The sequence below is a fragment of the Ictidomys tridecemlineatus genome, chromosome 4 (assembly GCF_052094955.1).
Source record: "Ictidomys tridecemlineatus isolate mIctTri1 chromosome 4, mIctTri1.hap1, whole genome shotgun sequence".
Lineage (NCBI taxonomy): Eukaryota > Metazoa > Chordata > Mammalia > Rodentia > Sciuridae > Ictidomys > Ictidomys tridecemlineatus.
The window spans coordinates 202,450,919-202,467,379 of NC_135480.1; the positions used below are offsets into that span (position 1 = coordinate 202,450,919).

Below are 16,461 nucleotides of genomic sequence, written 5' to 3' on the forward strand. Positions count from 1 at the left end.
TCTATATTCTGTTGTTACTCTTTGTGTTTGCGTCAGGCCTTTAAGTATTTAATCATAAATAAATCTGCTGCTGTCAGTTTTCTTTTGGAGCAACAGCAGTCTTCCTGGGAAAGACTCTGAAAAGCTGTCTTGCAGTGGGGCTGACATAATGGGCTCCTAAGGCCAACAGGAGAAAATTAATTTTCATATTATGTCTGTTCTCCTAAGGGCAGGGAAAAAACAACATTTATTATTCACCCAGGTTTTAAATTAATGCAAACCAGCTTCCTTTTTTGGAGGAAGACAATAGTCAAATTAGCTTTACTGTAGAAGGTTAATATGAGAAATTATGTTTGGTCATCTGGTTTACAGAGTTGAAGATCTAAAGAGAGATGAATTCTGACAAACAACCCCACAGGAAAATTATGAGATTTGGCCTCTATAGGGAGACTCATTGCTGGTTTCCTGGAGGGGGTGGTGGGGTAAAGGAGCACGCAGAGATCTGGGGACTCAGAAAAGGCAGAGATGTGGAGAACCAGCAGCGCACCCGGTTTCTAAGCTGGGTCCCTGGAGGACAGGAAGCAAATTGGTGTTGGCATTAAAGTGTGACTGCCCCAAGAGATTAAGTCTGTTCACTGTAGAATTGCTTGTTGTCCTTGGCCATTTGGCCTGCTATAATCAACAGACATCTCCTTCTCATAGTTCCAGAAGATGGAAAGTCCCCAAGATAAAGGCCCCAGCAGATCTAATATTTGTTGAGGGCCTATTCCTCATAGACAGTGCCTCTAGAGGTGTCCTCACATGGCAGAAGAGCAAATGGGGCTAATAAACTACTTTGGGCCTCTTTATAGTGGCACTAGTCCTGTCTGAGGGTGGTGTCCTCATAACCTAATCACTCTCTCTGAAGCCCCACCTCTTAATACTATTAGATTTGGATTTAAGTTTTAACATATGAATTTGGGGAGCCACAAACATTCAGACCATAGCACTTGAAAGATTTTTTTTTAAAGTCTAGTGCTCTCATCAGTGAGAAGAGTTGACGTCAGTCTGTATTTTCTGACTTAGAAAGCTAGCTAGGGATACAGATATATCGTGAAAAGAAGCAGCCCACTTCTGATAATAGCAAATGTGTAAAATTACATATGTAATTAAAAATTTTCTAGGGGCTGGGAATGTGGCTCAGGTGGTAGGTAGTGCGCTTGTCTGACATGTGTGTGGCCCGGGTTCAATCCTCAGCACCACATACCAACAAAGATGTTGTGTCCGCCGAGAACTAAGAAATAAATATTAAAAATTCTCTCTCTCTCTCTCTCTCCTCTCTCACTCTCTCTTTAAAAAAAAAAATTTCTAGTGGCCATATTTTAAAAAGTAAAAAGCAGAATTAATTTGAATATTTTATTTAACCGAATATATCCCAAACAGTATCATTTCAACATCTAATCAATATTAGAAAGTATTAAGATGGTTTACTTTTTTCAGAAATGTCTTTAAAAACCCATGAGTTTGACACAGCACATCCCAGTTCAGACTCATCATGTGGAAAGTGCTCGGAGCGTCAGGTAGCTGCTGGTGCCTTAATGGACGGTGCAGATAGGGATCCTCAGCTAGAAAATATTTGAAGGAATACATCAAGGTTTTTGTTTTATTTTGATTTTTAATGTGACTATGAGTCACAGTGAAATAAGATTTTAAAAAGTGTGAAATAAAAGGGATTTTGGAGACTTAAGGAGAAGGGAATCAAAGAAGTTTTAGTAGGAAGGATAACCAAGATGGTGAACTTGGATTAATTGTTCTTATAAATCCCAAATGAAACTTAGACTTTGAGACTTGCATGTGAAACTGTTGTGTCATGGATACATGATGTGGTTGGATAGTTTTCTATTTTAAGAAAATAAGATTAGCATAAATAGTGTTGTTTTTTTTTTTTTAAAGGAGGGGGATGATTTTTTGTGTGTCAAACATTGCCATTTGGCTAAAGTGAAAAACTAAGAACTGACACTAGGTTTAAGCATCCCATGGGTCATTGGTGGCCTTGGACCAGTCTTTCCAGGAAAAGAGGATGAAAATTACACTGGACCTGCTCTAAGAGATCATGACAGGTGACCAATTGGAAATAGCAAATATAGTCAGCGCTTTGCAAGGGTAGAGGGAAGACGAGGAGAGGAGTTAATTGTTTATTTTGGTTTGGGGTTTCTTTGCTTTTGCTTTATAAAGATCATTATAAAAATGATTCAGTAAAAGGAAAGGATTTCAGTGTAGGGAAGGGGTATTTTATTTGAAAAACAAAATTCACAGAGGATATGATAGCAGCCTTCCCACATTCGAAGGATGTCGTATGAAAGAGATCGGGCCCACTGGGTGTGTGGCCCTGGGCTAGACCTGAAATCACTGCACGCATGAGGTGTGATGAGACAAATTGGGTTCAGCACATGAAAGTCATTCCTGCAATGGGTGCTTTCCCAAGGAAGGCTTTAGGATGCAGTTAAATTTTCATTAGTGGAGATGCATCTGTGAGTTAGGCTAGTATTTCTCAACTATTTTATGTTTTCAGCACACTTTTGGGTATAAGAATTTTGGTAGCTTATTTGAAAAAACCTCAAAGCAATGTTAGCCAGTCAGAGGCAGTGAAAATGGATCATGCTCCCATGTGACAGTGACCTCAGAAGTACCCTCTGTTTTGTGCTGCCCTCTTGGTTGCCCATTAGTGCCTCTTTGTTGCTTGAGCAGAAGTGCATAGTGTTTTGAGTCAGGTTTCTTCTATGCTAGAAAGGCAATAGTCCTGTTTTCCAGTAAAAATTCACAGTCTCTTTTTATTGCTCACAGGTTATACCATTGCTCCTACTGGAAGAAATTCGTGTCCTGCTTTCACTCTGCACAGGGTCATATCAGTTGTTTTTTTTAGGCTCACAATTCAATCTGACGCTATAAAGGGCATATCAGTGATAATCTAAGGCAACAGAATCCACTCTCCCCAGCAAGCACAAAGGGATTTAATACTGTTACAGGGAGTTAAGTGCTTACAGAGTCATTGGAAGAACCAGAGAGGCAACTAGTTTGAGCCCCTAGGAATAGCTCTGAGCTCCCACAATGCTCAGATTTGCCATGCTCAAGAAAGAAAGCTGCCACTCCCAACAAGAAGCTAGTCAGGGCCAGGAATGGAGCTCAGTGGTGGAGCACTTGCCTGGCACAGCAAGTCCTTGAGTTCAGTCCTCATTACTGCAAAAGACCAAAACAAAACCAAGCTGATAAATCAAGAGACCAGAGGCTGCTGCCACCTCCACCACTAACTCCAGAACCCCACTGTCAACTGGGCCTGCCTCCCCAAAGCTGACACTGCTACTTTAGACAGCTGCAGACTCAAGAAGCTGCTGACCCCAGAACCACAAAATCCTGTCACCATCTGCGAAAGCAAAATGTTGCCTGGCTCCTTTCCAAACCACAGATGTGTGAAGACCTCTAATTCATGGGATCCACATCCATTGGGAACTCTAGCTTCAGAGGAGTCAAGGGCAGCTTAGTTTTGGCTTTCCAACTTGCACTGTGCAAGGGGGGTGAGGTAGGCATGGAGCAAGTCACCCACAGTATCTCCACAAGCAGCATGTCTCTTCAGTCATAGTGAAAGTAGCTTGGTCACATGGATGGGAAACTTGGTGGCACACTAGTCTAGGTGTCTCTGTGCCCTGGGGTGCCACTGCACAGCTGGCGCCCATTCTTGGGATCCATCGATTGGGCAAAGAGGTAAAAAAGGGCACTTCAGCTTCAGATGGAAGGCTGAGGTGGACTTCCCAGCCATAACTGCCAGTGACCTATAGCACAAATGGAAGTGAGGACATAAGCTCCTGCCTTGCATTTTATCACCAGAGAGAAGCACTGCCAGCCAAGAAGTATTTCCTAGCATCCACTCTGTACCTGGAGCCTGGGTTAATGTTTTGTAAGTAGTTGTCTGCACCCATGTGCCTGGCATAGTCCTCACAAAGCAGCAACCCGTTGGAGGTGAGAGAAGCAGGGAGAGGTCTGACCCAAGCTGCCAGTGACGTCACTCAGGGAAGGCACATTGCACCTGTTCTCCCTATTCCAAGGGAGTAGTTTCCCAGTGGCTTTCATAAATTTCAATGAGTTATTTACTCGTTAAACAAATATTCACAGAACACCTCTGTGTGCTTGGTGCTGGAGAGACCAGGTGAATAAGGCAGATGAGGTTCCTGCCCTTGTGGACTAGCATTCTAGTGGAGAGCAGTGGACCATACACCAACAGACAAGTGCATAATCAGGACAGCTTCAGACAGCGGTGAGTGCCAGGGAGTAGGATGCTACAGGATAAGGAGTGACCCGAATGTGGGGGGCAGAATGTGTGCCAGGCTGAGTCAAAGACAGGCAGCTACTGATGTACAATGAGGTTAAGGTTGTTTCCAACAAATAGGAGGAGGAATGTGCAAGATCAGGATGCTGGCAGGTGGGTGTAGCTCTGAGAAGTTCCTCTCGGTCCATAGGGAAAATGGCAACTTCAGTGCTCAGGACAGTGAGCCATCTGTTAATCCAAGGAGCCTCATATGCCTTTTGTTGTGACTGGAGAGCTACCTGTTAGCACAGAGCCTCCTTTAGTGCTGCAGCTCTGTTCTTCCATGGTCTCTTCCCACACCTTGTGGGCTTTACAGGCCTGACCAGGTGCCACAGCTGCAGCCCTGTCTGGGACTCCCAGATGAGTTCTCAGTGGACTGCCGTTGCTTCCTCATGGTGCTCGGCAGAGGCTACCTGCGAAACAGGCCATGCTTCTCTTCACTCCATCACTTCAGACCCTTAACCCTGAGATGTGAGGCACACAGGGCCTTGGGGAGCCGTGGAAGAGAAAATGGTCAATTCTGCGCCTCAGAGCTTGGCAATCCACAGGAACCCCATGCACAGAAACATTGCTCACAGGGTACCTTCAGGACCATTCTTCCCTAAAGGACACCTTAGTTCTGTTCATTTACAGACGGAGGCAGCTCTGTCTAGGTCTGTGTTTACCTGTTTGCTAGTGATGGGCAGGTCTACCTCAGCCCGCTCCTCTGACCTGATGTGTCCTCTCCCGGCCTGGGCTGGAGCTCTCGTCTCTAGGAGCAGGAAGGATCTGGATGCTGTGGGAATTGGCCCTCTGTTTTCACTGACTCCCATATTTCCCTGGTCCACTGAAGCCCTGGTTGCTGTGATGCTCTGCCCCTGTAGTAGGGCTTGCCTTGGTGTCCAGCTTTCCCCCCAATTCAGGGCAGCATGGCCACTCCAGAGAGGGTCTGAGTCCGTATGATCTCCCATGACCCATGACCCTTCTTTTGGTAGATTCATGTGTGCTTTTGCTTAACACCTTCCCAGAGGTTCAAGTAGTTCAGAAATAAGCCTTCTTCAGATTGGGCCGCTGCTTCTTAGAAAGCTGGGGCAGTGAAAAGAAAAAGAAGAAGCCTGCCTAGTGCTCACCCCTCCAAGTAGGTTGTGTCAGGGTCAGACCCTCAGGACATTCTTGCCCATTTCCCTCCCAGTACATAATGTGCGGAGCCCCAGGGCTCTTTTGACAGCATGTGCACATAGCTGTGCAGCGAAGACCCTGGCCTTTCTCTTCTTTCAGTAACTGTCCTTCTTTCTATTGAGCTGTTGTTGGCTTTTATTTCCATGAGCTCCAAAAAGTTTTGCAAATGACCACTTTCTCTGCCAACTCTCCAAGAAGTTCTTCAACTGTTGAAAGACAATAAAGATAAAATGTGTCAGAAGATTAAAGGAAACATACACTTTTTTAAATTAGAAAATTAAAACAAGAAAAGATAAGAGGCGAAAAGATAAATGGATTATAGTTAACAGTGGGGAGACAGAAATGTAGGTGAAGAATTGAAGTGTGGAGAACTCTTATGAGTGAAGTTATGGTCAAAAGATAAAATTAAGGAGTGGGAAAGGTTTGAAAGAGCTAGTATTTAAGATTTTTAACAAAGTCATAAAGATTCAAGAAAAATAGCATGTTAAACTCAGTATTTTAAGATTAAAAATCTAAACAAATGTAAACAATGTGTAAGGTTATCTTGCTCTTTCTTGTTGGGGATGTACTTGTATGCATTTTGGAAAGATGTCTAAGAACTAAGGTTTAGGCAGAAAAGAAAGCCACAGAACATTGGATGGTCCAAGCATATATATAGAAAGGAGTGATAGAAAACCAAACTAACCAGAGGAAAAAGGGAGTGGAGTTTGGGGTTGTCACCAATACATAGGTCTCCTCAGGTCCCTTTACCTCTCCTATGCTCAGAGGTAAAGGAACTTTGTGCACCTCCAGCACCCATAGGCAGCTCTTCTTAAGTGCCTTCCCTTGAACCCGTGCAGCTGCCTTGCGTACCTATGCAGAGAGCCCCAAGTGCCTGGTGCTACTCTCACCCTACCCCAAGGGTGACACTGGCAGAACAGTTTCGAGTGATCAGTGCCTATCTCTTGATACCCAGCAGTATGGAGTCACTTCCTTTGGCGTCCAGCCCTGGGCAGGTGGCAGTGCCCTGTGTAGACCCTTCCTCAGATAATACTGCTCTGGACTACTAGGCCTCTGACTTCTGCCTTAACATTATGAAGAGCACCTCTTGACCAAATGTCATCTAAGATTGCTTTTTTTAAAAAAAAATATTTTAGTTGGACACAATATCTTTATTTTATTTATCTTTATGCAGTGCTAAGGATCAAACCCAGGGCCTCACATGTGCTAGGCAAGCACTCTACCACCGAGCCATAATCCCAGCCCCTAAGATTGCTTTTTACTTTTCCATTTCCAAGTAGCTGGATTTTGTGGCTCCTTTGTCTGTCACTTGAGGTAGAGGTGAGTGAAGATGCTGCCAGATGGCTCAGAACACCACTCCAGTCAAGAGGAGTAGGGATGCCTGTGTTTCCTACACACCACCCGCTCTATGTTAGAACTGCCTTTCCCACCTTCCTCCATGTGCCACCAGAGAAAGGGCAGGCACATCTCAGAGTACATTTCTCAGGTTATCCCATGAGCAACCTATTTGTTAATTCCACAGCATTGACTCTTTACATACTAGATGTTATTACTCTTAAAATATGTGATTTATTTCCTTTTTGGCTCCAGTGTTGCCAGTCTAAGCCTTTATATGATTGTTCTTGGACATTTTAAACTGGAAATTTGATAAACCAAGTAGTACTGGAACTATCCCAGTGATGGTTGAGAGACCCACATTGTTCTCTTAAAGCATCTTAGACATAACTTCCTATACTAAACCAATATTGCCTTTTTTTTCTAAATAAGTTTGTGATTGTTTAAATACTCACTCTGAACTATATTAGTCCACTTTTTTTTTTAAAGAGAGAGAGAATTTTTTTTAATATTTATTTTTTAGTTTTCGGTGGACACAACATCTTTGTTTGTATGTAGTGCTGACTGGGGATGGAATCCAGGCCGCATGCATGCCAGGAAAGCACGCTAGTGCTTGAGCCACATCCCCAGCCCCCAAGTCCACTTTTCCTTACTATAACAAAATACCTGAGACTGGGTAACTGTATAAAAGAAGAGGATTTCTGCCACGCAACCAGTGCTGGCTTCATGAAAGAAGGTTCGGTTCATAACTAATTGCCAAGGAGTTTTAAATTAAAGAGACAAGACTCTCATTACCTTTAATACCAGCTCCGAGATGGCTTCTAGCTCCCACCTCCAGCCACCTAATGCGGTGGCGAGGTTTACAGAAGAGACTAGTGAGAAAGAGAGAACACACCAGGGAGTGGGCTTTATTGGGGAACAAAAAAATTCCAGGGAAAATCCCATCCAATGAAGGTTAAGAGGGGCAGCATCCCAAGGTCAGGGGCAACAACTGGGTCTTCAGGGCAGTGGCCAGGCACGCCTCTGCGTGGACAAGCCCTCGGACCTGGGAAAGGGTGGGGAAGGCTCTAACACAGCTGTGTCTAAGCGCCTCTCACCCAGCCAGGGAGGTTACTCAAATCACGTGCGTGGATGGCCTCCCACAAGGATTATTTTGATTTATAGTTCTTATCAAAGGGTGAGGACCATTTCTGATGATGGCCAACTTGTTGGGATTGTCCCAAGGTGGTACAAGATGTCACATGGCAAAAGATAGGGAGTGTACATGTGTGTCTGTGCCTCCTCTGGTCTTTCTGTCTTTTTACAAAGCCATCAGGATTTAATCATGGGGGCCCCTCCTAGATGACCTTTTCTAATCCTAATCACCTCCAAAGGCCCCACCCCGAAAATAGCAGAATAAATCTCCATCCTCTGATTCCTCACAGTAGGGACTCAATTTCAACACATGAACCCTTGGAGGACATAGAATATCAAAACCAGAGCAAGATTCCTCTGACTTGACATTGTAGGCAACATAACTTATTGTTCAGGGATGAGATAAGATTTGGACTGTTCTGGGCAGCACCCCTAGCCCCACGGTCCCTGAGCACCACTCTGCTGTAAGGTCCTGGGCATGCTTGGCATCCCCCTGCTCCTGGCTTATGAACACCTGTTCTGGGAGGAAGAAGACAGGGCAGGCTTTGGTGGGCCTGTGTTCTTGTGTTTCTCAGAGCCTTTCCCAACTTCTTCTGCTTCAGCACAGCAACGCAGTCTCCCGGCCCACTGATGGAGCCACTGACCAAGGGGTCATGTGGGAGTCAGATGGCACAGACCCTCCTCTGGAAAGCAAAGTCGTCTCTCTCCTTTGGCATCCAATCCCTTCAGACATGGCCAACGAAAGACCCTGAGCTAGAGTCCCAGGTCAACCTGTAAGTAAGTAAAAAAAGCAGGTCTCAGTTTGGGGCCACACTCGTTTTAACATGAAATCCCTTAGTGCATAGGAGGAATATCTTTCAGGGGAGAGTGGGAAGGAAAGGGGTGTGGGTGTGATCTTGGAGACTGTATTTCTATTTTCCTTTTTTGGGTACTGGGGATTGAACTTTGGGTCACTCGACCACCGAGCCATATCCCTAGCCCTATTTTGTATTTTATTTAGAGATAGGGTCTCACTGAGTTGCTTAGTGCCTCACAGTTGCTGAGACTGGCTTTGAACTTGCGGTCCTCCTGCCTCAGCCTCCCAAGCCCCTGGGATTACAGGCTTACGCCACTGAGCCTGGCATTGCATTTCTATTTTTGATGATGTCTTATTTATCTATTTATTTAACAATATTCATTGAGCACCTCTAGCAAGCCCCATACCAATAGAATATGGAAGAAAAGAATTCTAATATAATACAGAAAAAAAATAAGAATAATTGTATAAATGATATGTTAAGTCCATTAGGGTGGTACTGTGTTTTCCTGTATATTCCTGAACCACAACAGGCCTTTGCTAGAATATGTGATATTTGTTGGATGAATGAATAAGTACATGGATATAGAAAATCCTATAGGACAGAAGTGTTTAGATCTCCAGGGAAATCAAAGACAACTAGCTAGCATATATGATTGATTTCAAAACAAAGGAAATGCTTCATCTATTCAATGCAACAAATATTTATCTATGCCTACTGTGTCCAGTGCTTTTGTGAAATCAATTCCTGGCTGGGGATATGGATCAAAATCACCTGTGAGGCCTGGGGATGTGTAGAGCACTTGCCTAGCTCCTGTTAGGCACTGTGTTTGATCCTCAGCACCACTTAAAAATAAACAAACAAACAAAAAAAGGTATTGTATCCATCTACAACTAAAAATATTTTTTTAAAAAAATCACCTTTGGAACCTAAGAAACAACTCTGGCCTGAGGCCCACCACCAGGGGTTCTGATTCAATGGATCTGGAGTGGGGGGAAGAGGACCTGTTCCCCAAGGAGCTCACAGAGCTCATCCAGAGAGATGGACAAGTAACCCCCATGGTGCTAGAAAAGAAGCACCTATAAAACGCTCATGGAAGAAGTAGGCTCCTGAGAAGGGGCAGCAGCTGAGCTCGGCCTTGAGGTCAAGCCCAGCCCAGGGCGGGCAGGAGATGAGGGAAAAGGCCACTGTGTACAGAGGAAAGCCCAGTGGAACCTTCATCCTTGAGAGCTGTTGATAGACGTTCTCCCAGCCATTCTCAACACATAGCAATCACCTAGGGAGAATAATGAACAGAAGTCTGCACTGTACCTCCAAAATTTTAAAGTATAGGATGGAACACAAGCACCATTATTTTTAAAAAGCTCCCCAAGTGGTTCTCATCTGTGACAAAAGTTGAGAAAGGCTGCGTTAAAACGTGACTCTCCGTAATTAAATACAAAATAATTATGAAGCCCTTAAATGCCTAGCAAAGGGATCTGAATTTCTATTGAGGCAATGGGAGCTGCAGAGGGCTTTGACGATCTTAGAGCTAATGCCCTCTGAAACGTAAAAAGTCCACTTAGGGTAGGTCAATTCGCGATCCGTGAGTCTCGTGGCTTTTCAAAGCCACTCCCCTGCCGCCCATAAATTACCTCTTAGGTGAATGAGAACAGACTCTCCCAGTGATTTGAAACAGAACTCTAGGAGGTCAGTTAATGTTCCATTAACGAGCAAAATGCGCCTGCCAAAGGGCTGAGCCAGAGGAGAGGAAATCCAGGCAGGGCGTGGGCTCCCACCGAGAACGCCGACCTTCCTGCCTTCCTTACACTTTGGAGGCGGGGGTTTGGGTGCCGAGCGTTGGCGGGTTACCCGAGACCTTCCGCCTGAGCTCGGCGGGGGCTGGTCCTCACTGCGGGCCGGCCCGCTCGGCCTCCTGGGTAGACTGGGAGACTGCGAGCCCCACGGTGCACCGCGCGGGTGACGTGTGAGGGGCGGGCAGCACTCCTGGAGTCCTGGGCGGGTCCCTGGTGATTGGCGGCCTCAGGGCTGAGCCTGGGGAGCCCGAGGTGTGTGCTTTTGCTCTTTAAGCTCACCCAGCGGCGTGAGAATGGGCGTGTTGGACTAGGCTGGGGGCACAGGCTGGAATTTGCCGGAGCCAACGTTGAGTTCTTTGGAAAACAAGCTAAAAAGGTGTTTCTTTAAGAATCTCTCATTCATTAAGTTATCCATTCAACAAATATTTATCTATCACCCATGTACAGGCATTTCCCCAAACATCCTAAATGCGTTTTCTCCTTTAGTCTTTACAAATGAAAAAACAAAACAAAACAAAACAAAAAAAATGAGGCTGCTACTGTTATCCCCGCTGTACACTTGAGAAAGCTGAGGCAGAAAGGTTAAGAGAGTTGTCCAAGACACAGAGCAGGGATTCGAACCTAGGTTTGTCTAGCTCCAGTGCCCATCTCTCAACCCCAGAACGCTCAGGTGTGCAATCAAGGTGTTTATGGAATGTCACTGGCCACAGGGCATTTTGGTATTGTCAAGTGAAGAATCTTATAGTCCAGTGCTGTATACACCAATGAAACTGACCAAGCCAGAGCTGGGCCTTGTACCAAGTGCTGGGGATGCAAAGGGGACTTATAAAAGTGTTGTTAGCTGGGGCAGTCCAAAATTTCTCAGTGGAAAGAGCACTTGAAGTTGGGGAACTACCAGGAAGATGTGTGGGGAGACCTTTAAGCAATCTGATTTGGCAGATGCGTCTTGGGGAGTGGTGGGCAGTGAGCTTTGGTGGTTGGGTAGAGCCATGTCATTGGGAGAATGGGAACCCCTGGCCTTGACACTCTAGGCAGGGCATTGCACGATTAGAATTGCATATCGGAAAGAAAATAGTGTCAGGGGACAGCTAAATTGCATTTAGATGAGTCTGTTGGCAGTGGGGACCAATTAGAGTAGGAGATGAGAGTTCTTGTCGGGGCAGAAGGGATAAGCTGGGCTTAGGAATATTTCAGAGGAAGATTAGAATGGACTTGATAAATCTGTGTCTTGACATAAAGTAACATCTCTGCTTTAAAGGAAATGAGAATATTGTTTATTCTGAGCCAAATGTGAGTGATCATGGTCTAGGAACATGGATTTGAGTTATTCTGAATGACATGTTCCACTGTGGAAGAGGTTGCATAAACTTTTTATAGCAAGAACAAATGTAAGTCATGTGTTTACCATTTACACTGGTAGGAGCATCGGGTAGGTGAGCTGCAACGTGGCAAGGCATTCTTCTCTGTGGGTTTCAGATGTTAGAGCTTCTCCCACCCCCTATCCTGAGTACTGGGGATTATATCCAGGGGCACTCTATCACTGAGCTACATCCTCAGCCCTTTTTATTTTTTTATTTTGAGATAGGGTCTTGCTAAATTGTTAAGGCCTCACCAAGTTGCTGAGTCTATTCTTGAATTTTCTTTTTTTTTTTTAAAGAGAGAGTGAGAGAGAGAAAGAGAGAATTTTTAATATTTATTTTTTAGTTATTGGCGGACACAACATCTTTGTTTGTATGTGGTGCTGAGAATCGAACCCGGGCCGCACGCATGCCAGGCCAGTGCGCTACCGCTTGAGCCACATCCCCAGCCCGATTCTTGAATTTTCAATCCTCCTGCCTCAGCCTTCTGAGTCATGGGATAGGTGTGTGCCACCACACCTGGCTATTTTATAGCATTTTTAGCTTTAGGGTTAGAGAAGGCTAGAGGTCTGCTAAGCTTAGCTATGCATTCTGAGAAGCTAATCTACTAGTCATAAGAATGTTGGGTCAGATAAAAAAAAAGTTAGATAAATGGCCATTAAAGGGCCTAAATGTATAAATGCTACCAAGTCAAATTGTTTTACTCTTGCTACCTGCACCTCCAACCTTGCAGCCTGCCTATCTCTCTACCTGTTGCCTCCTTGACTCCTGCTGTCCATTTTCTACCATGTCACAGGCCATATCATATGCCACAGGCATCCTGGGTGTATCTTGCCAGCTTTGTGACTCGAGGGACATCTTCCCCATCCAGGAAAAGGAGCTGAGGAAGGCCTTGAGTTGTCCATCCTGGCTTGTGGATCTCTGTCTGCTTCTTCTGGGATGTGTCCTTTATTCAGGCAGATGTGTTAGTTCTTATTGCAATGGTGAGCTACAGTAGCCATGCAAAAGAAAAGGAGTGGTCAGGAGGCAGGAGAACAGGGCTCTAGTGGGTTGTGAAAGCCAGTAAGGAGTGTCAAGGAGAAGGGGAGCAGTCTGTGGCCAGTCACAAAAATAACTTCAGAAATTTTGTCAAAAAATGGATCATGGAACCTGTTTAATTAGAGTCCCTAGTGGTGGGACTCAGGAATCTGGCTGATGGTGTCAAATGCAGCAGAAAGAAAGGTCAGGGATCAGAACTAAAAGCTGACTATAGCTTGCTGGTCAGGAAGCCTGGGGAACTCTGAGACCCAGTGGCATGGGGCAGGCTGAGTGCAAGACCCTAAGGCATTTCTCACCTTTCCTAATGTGTAAACTTGGCTCTGGGCTATCAGTGTCCACTTGCAAGAAAAAATTTCTAGTATTGTAGCAAAGTAAACATATCAGAAAGATGGTCGTTCAGGGCCATCTGCCTTAAAAAGATGTCAGCCAGGAGAGGAAAGGACAGAAAAAAGTTTGAAAATGTTTTAATCACTTCGGAATAATCTTCTAATTCTTGTTTACATCAGCCTTTCTTATGTTCAATTACAACATGTACAATAAAGTTCGATTTCTTAAAAATCCTATAATTCAGACTCAATTCCTGTCACTAAGCTGAATTAGTAATAGCTTATTTTTTTTTATCTTTGAGGAAAATAGTCAAGCATTCAAAAGAGTTTGTCAGAGAGCATAATAGCAGGCAATTTTTTATTTAAACCTTTTTTTCAAAAATACCTTTCAGAAACTTCGAAAGATCTCATTTGTTCCTAGTTGAAGAGCCACTTTGTTTTAAAGCAGAGTGATGGAAAGTAAGCTTTTTGGTTTACTGTTAGAGGAATTCTATCCTGCTAATCTTGTGTTACCATGAAGAAATTTCTCCACTTTCCTGGGGCAGGGGCAAAGTGGTTGGGTAGCTAACCTGTCCCCTCCCCACTTCCTCTCTCCCTCTTGGGATCTGCTTGCCCATGGAGCTGGTGCCTCATCTCACCTCCTATTTCCATTTGGAAAATACACCTGAGTCTTCTAGAAGCTGGTGTAGAGGCCTATCTGTCTCTGTCCCCTGCCAGAGCTTGTCAGTCATGAGACAGCAATTCCCCTGGCCACCATCTGGGCAGCCGTCTGCCCCTCTACAGATCCAACTCTCCCACAAGAGGGTTGCTCCAGGTCTGAACATGGAGGACACAGTAGGAAGCCCATTTGGCTGTAGGACTGGTCTCTTTTGCCAAAGAAACACTGATGGTAAGGAAGTTCATGTTTTTATTCCCATTTGTTTGATTCCTGTCGCTAATTCTCTACTGATTCCAAACACAGGGGAGAGAGGGATTGATTTTTAGTAAGCTCCCAAAGCTTCGACAGTTGTGAGGTAGGTGGCGATATTGTGGGGTGGGTCTGCTTCTTTATTCCCTTGTTCTTCCCCATCTGAATGGAGTCCCCGGCTTGTGGAAAGTACACACCAAGTATTTATTAAGTGAGTTAAGAGTAATAAAGCAGAGATGCCAGTGGAATGCTAAAGCAGACACAGTGGAGATAGAAAGGGGACAAGGAGCAAGAAACTGAAAGACGTCGCAGGATTCTATAAACATGGTCATATGCAAAAGTGCATGCTCAGGGTCATGCATTGCAGCAGTATTAGTAATAGCAAATATCGGAAACCATTAACTGGGGAGTTGGTTCAATACAACATGATATAGCTATTCAGTGGAATACTACACAGCCATGAGAAAGAATACAGGAGCTTTTTTGGTACAGATTTGGAAAAATCACCAAGATATGTCAAGTGGGAAAAAAAAAAAACAAGATCAAGGAGGAGGATTGTACATGCAATTAACATTCATTATCCATGGGGGATTGGTTTCACACCCCTGCAGGTACCCAGACCTGTGGGTTATGTGAGACAGTGTGGTTCACTACATTGCCCTTCCATATGCTTCACATCACCTTGATTTTACTTATAGTAACAGTCAATACTGTGTAAATGGTTATTTAGGGAATAATAATAAGAAAAAAGAGTCCTTATGTGTATAGTACTGATGCAATTTTTTCCAGATATTTTTGATTTGTGGTTGGTTGAATCTGCAGATGTGGAGCCTGTGGATACGGAGGGCTGACGGTAATACACTCCCATTTGTGTAAGCAGAGGGGAACATGTATTGCCCTTTCCTTGTAAGTGCACACATCACCTCTGGGAGATACACAGGAGCAGTCCAGGTTGCCTATGTGGGGCAGGAGGGGGCAGGTTTTCCCCTTGAGGTCTGTGTGCTCTGAGTTTTAAAGCAAGCAAGTGTGTTGTTCCTTTGAAGAATGAAACACAGGTACACAGATACAGTCACACAATTTTCCAAAGGGACATGGTGGCGGGGAGCTATCGCAGGGCTTGGTGACTGATTAGCTGTTGATTTGAGAGAACACTGGAATGTTCCCAAATGGCTGGGAGGAGTCAGGAGGAAATCCGGATTGGGCTGTGTTGGGTGGGTGGGGGAGCTTCTGGGGCGTCTGTGTACTGTGTCCAGAAGCCAGATGTCTGAGCTTGCAGGTGGGGAGAAGGATCCAGTTGGGTGTTTGACTGGGAGCGTGATTAGCATTGAGGTGATATTAGAAGGCCCAGGAGCAATGAGGTCCCAGGAAGGGAGGTGGCCTGAGTTGGAGAGGAAGGTAGATGGTAATCATTCAAGATAACATGGAGTTAAAGATGCTGCTGATAGACTGAGAAAAGGACCCATTTGTTGTGGCTCCATGTGACCTAAAATCAGGAAGGAAGATGGCCTCGCTCTCTGCAAGGACATGCTGGCCCCTTTCTGGACTCACTGTTGAGCTCCGGGTCCCCTGCAGGAATAACAAAGCAATCAATTTTCCCCAAGGAAGTTATGCCATTACTAAGAACTGTGTTCCTTTGACTATTCTAGTCTTCAGTTCTCTCAAATTTTATATTCCTCAGGGACCAGCAACCCATTTTTGGTGCTCACCTCAACTCAAAGTACAGTACAGACACCGGAAGGACACACTATAAATAGTGATTAGGGGGTATCATGCCTTCTGATCAGTACTTTCAAGAGGCAAAGAGCCATAGTTTGGGTGGCCCTGCCCTAAATTCACCTTAGCCAGCACTCATCTTATAAATCCCATTTTGGCCTCAGAAACAGGCTGGCTGTTCTTGTGTCATCTCCTATGATAGTTAAAGTTCTTAGTTAAGGGCTTTTGCCTCCCGGGGCTCTGGGCATTTGGTGTATCTGTCTCCCTTCTCTTACCACCCCTTGCTTTCACAGTTTCATTTTCTTAGGAGACTATTTCAGAGTCTGAGCAGCTTAGAGATTAAATATTTTAGATCTTTCAGAAATGTAGTTTGACCTTGAAAGCACAAGTAAACTGCTTTTCTTCTACTCTGGGGTCTGAATGTGCCTGGAGGAAAACAGCAGAGATAAGCTTGGCTCTAACTTGGTCTACAAAATTAAAATATGACACAGAAGTCATTTAAAATGTAGCCCAGGGCCTTGCCCCTGTTCTGGGTCACCTCAAGGCAAAATTCATGTCAACTCCATGTGACCTAAAATAAA

The 16,461-nt window shown here is 44.7% G+C and overlaps 1 protein-coding gene and 1 long non-coding RNA gene across 8 annotated transcripts in view; one reads left to right on the forward strand and one right to left on the reverse strand.

Annotated features, from left to right (window-relative positions):
* Garnl3 (GTPase activating Rap/RanGAP domain like 3) overlaps window positions 1–16,461 on the forward strand; it is a 145,694-nt gene that overhangs the window by 4,048 nt on the left and 125,185 nt on the right. For 5 of the 7 annotated variants that reach the window (XR_013438305.1, XM_078048246.1, XM_078048239.1 and 2 more), the window contains exon 2: window positions 8,548–8,718. The exons of the other annotated variants lie outside the window; for them this stretch is intronic. Coding sequence is in view for 4 of the 5 variants with exons in the window: in XM_078048239.1 (XP_077904365.1) it covers window positions 8,548–8,718 (171 nt within the window). In the remaining variant the exon portion in view is untranslated. The remainder of the gene's footprint in view (window positions 1–8,547; window positions 8,719–16,461) is intronic. 7 annotated transcript variants of the gene reach the window in all.
* LOC144377365 (uncharacterized) lies at window positions 7,693–10,683 on the reverse strand. Its single transcript, XR_013438313.1, has 2 exons — window positions 10,377–10,683; window positions 7,693–8,716 (listed from the first exon to the last, which is right to left on the reverse strand). It is a non-coding gene; the product is annotated as an uncharacterized LOC144377365 (long non-coding RNA).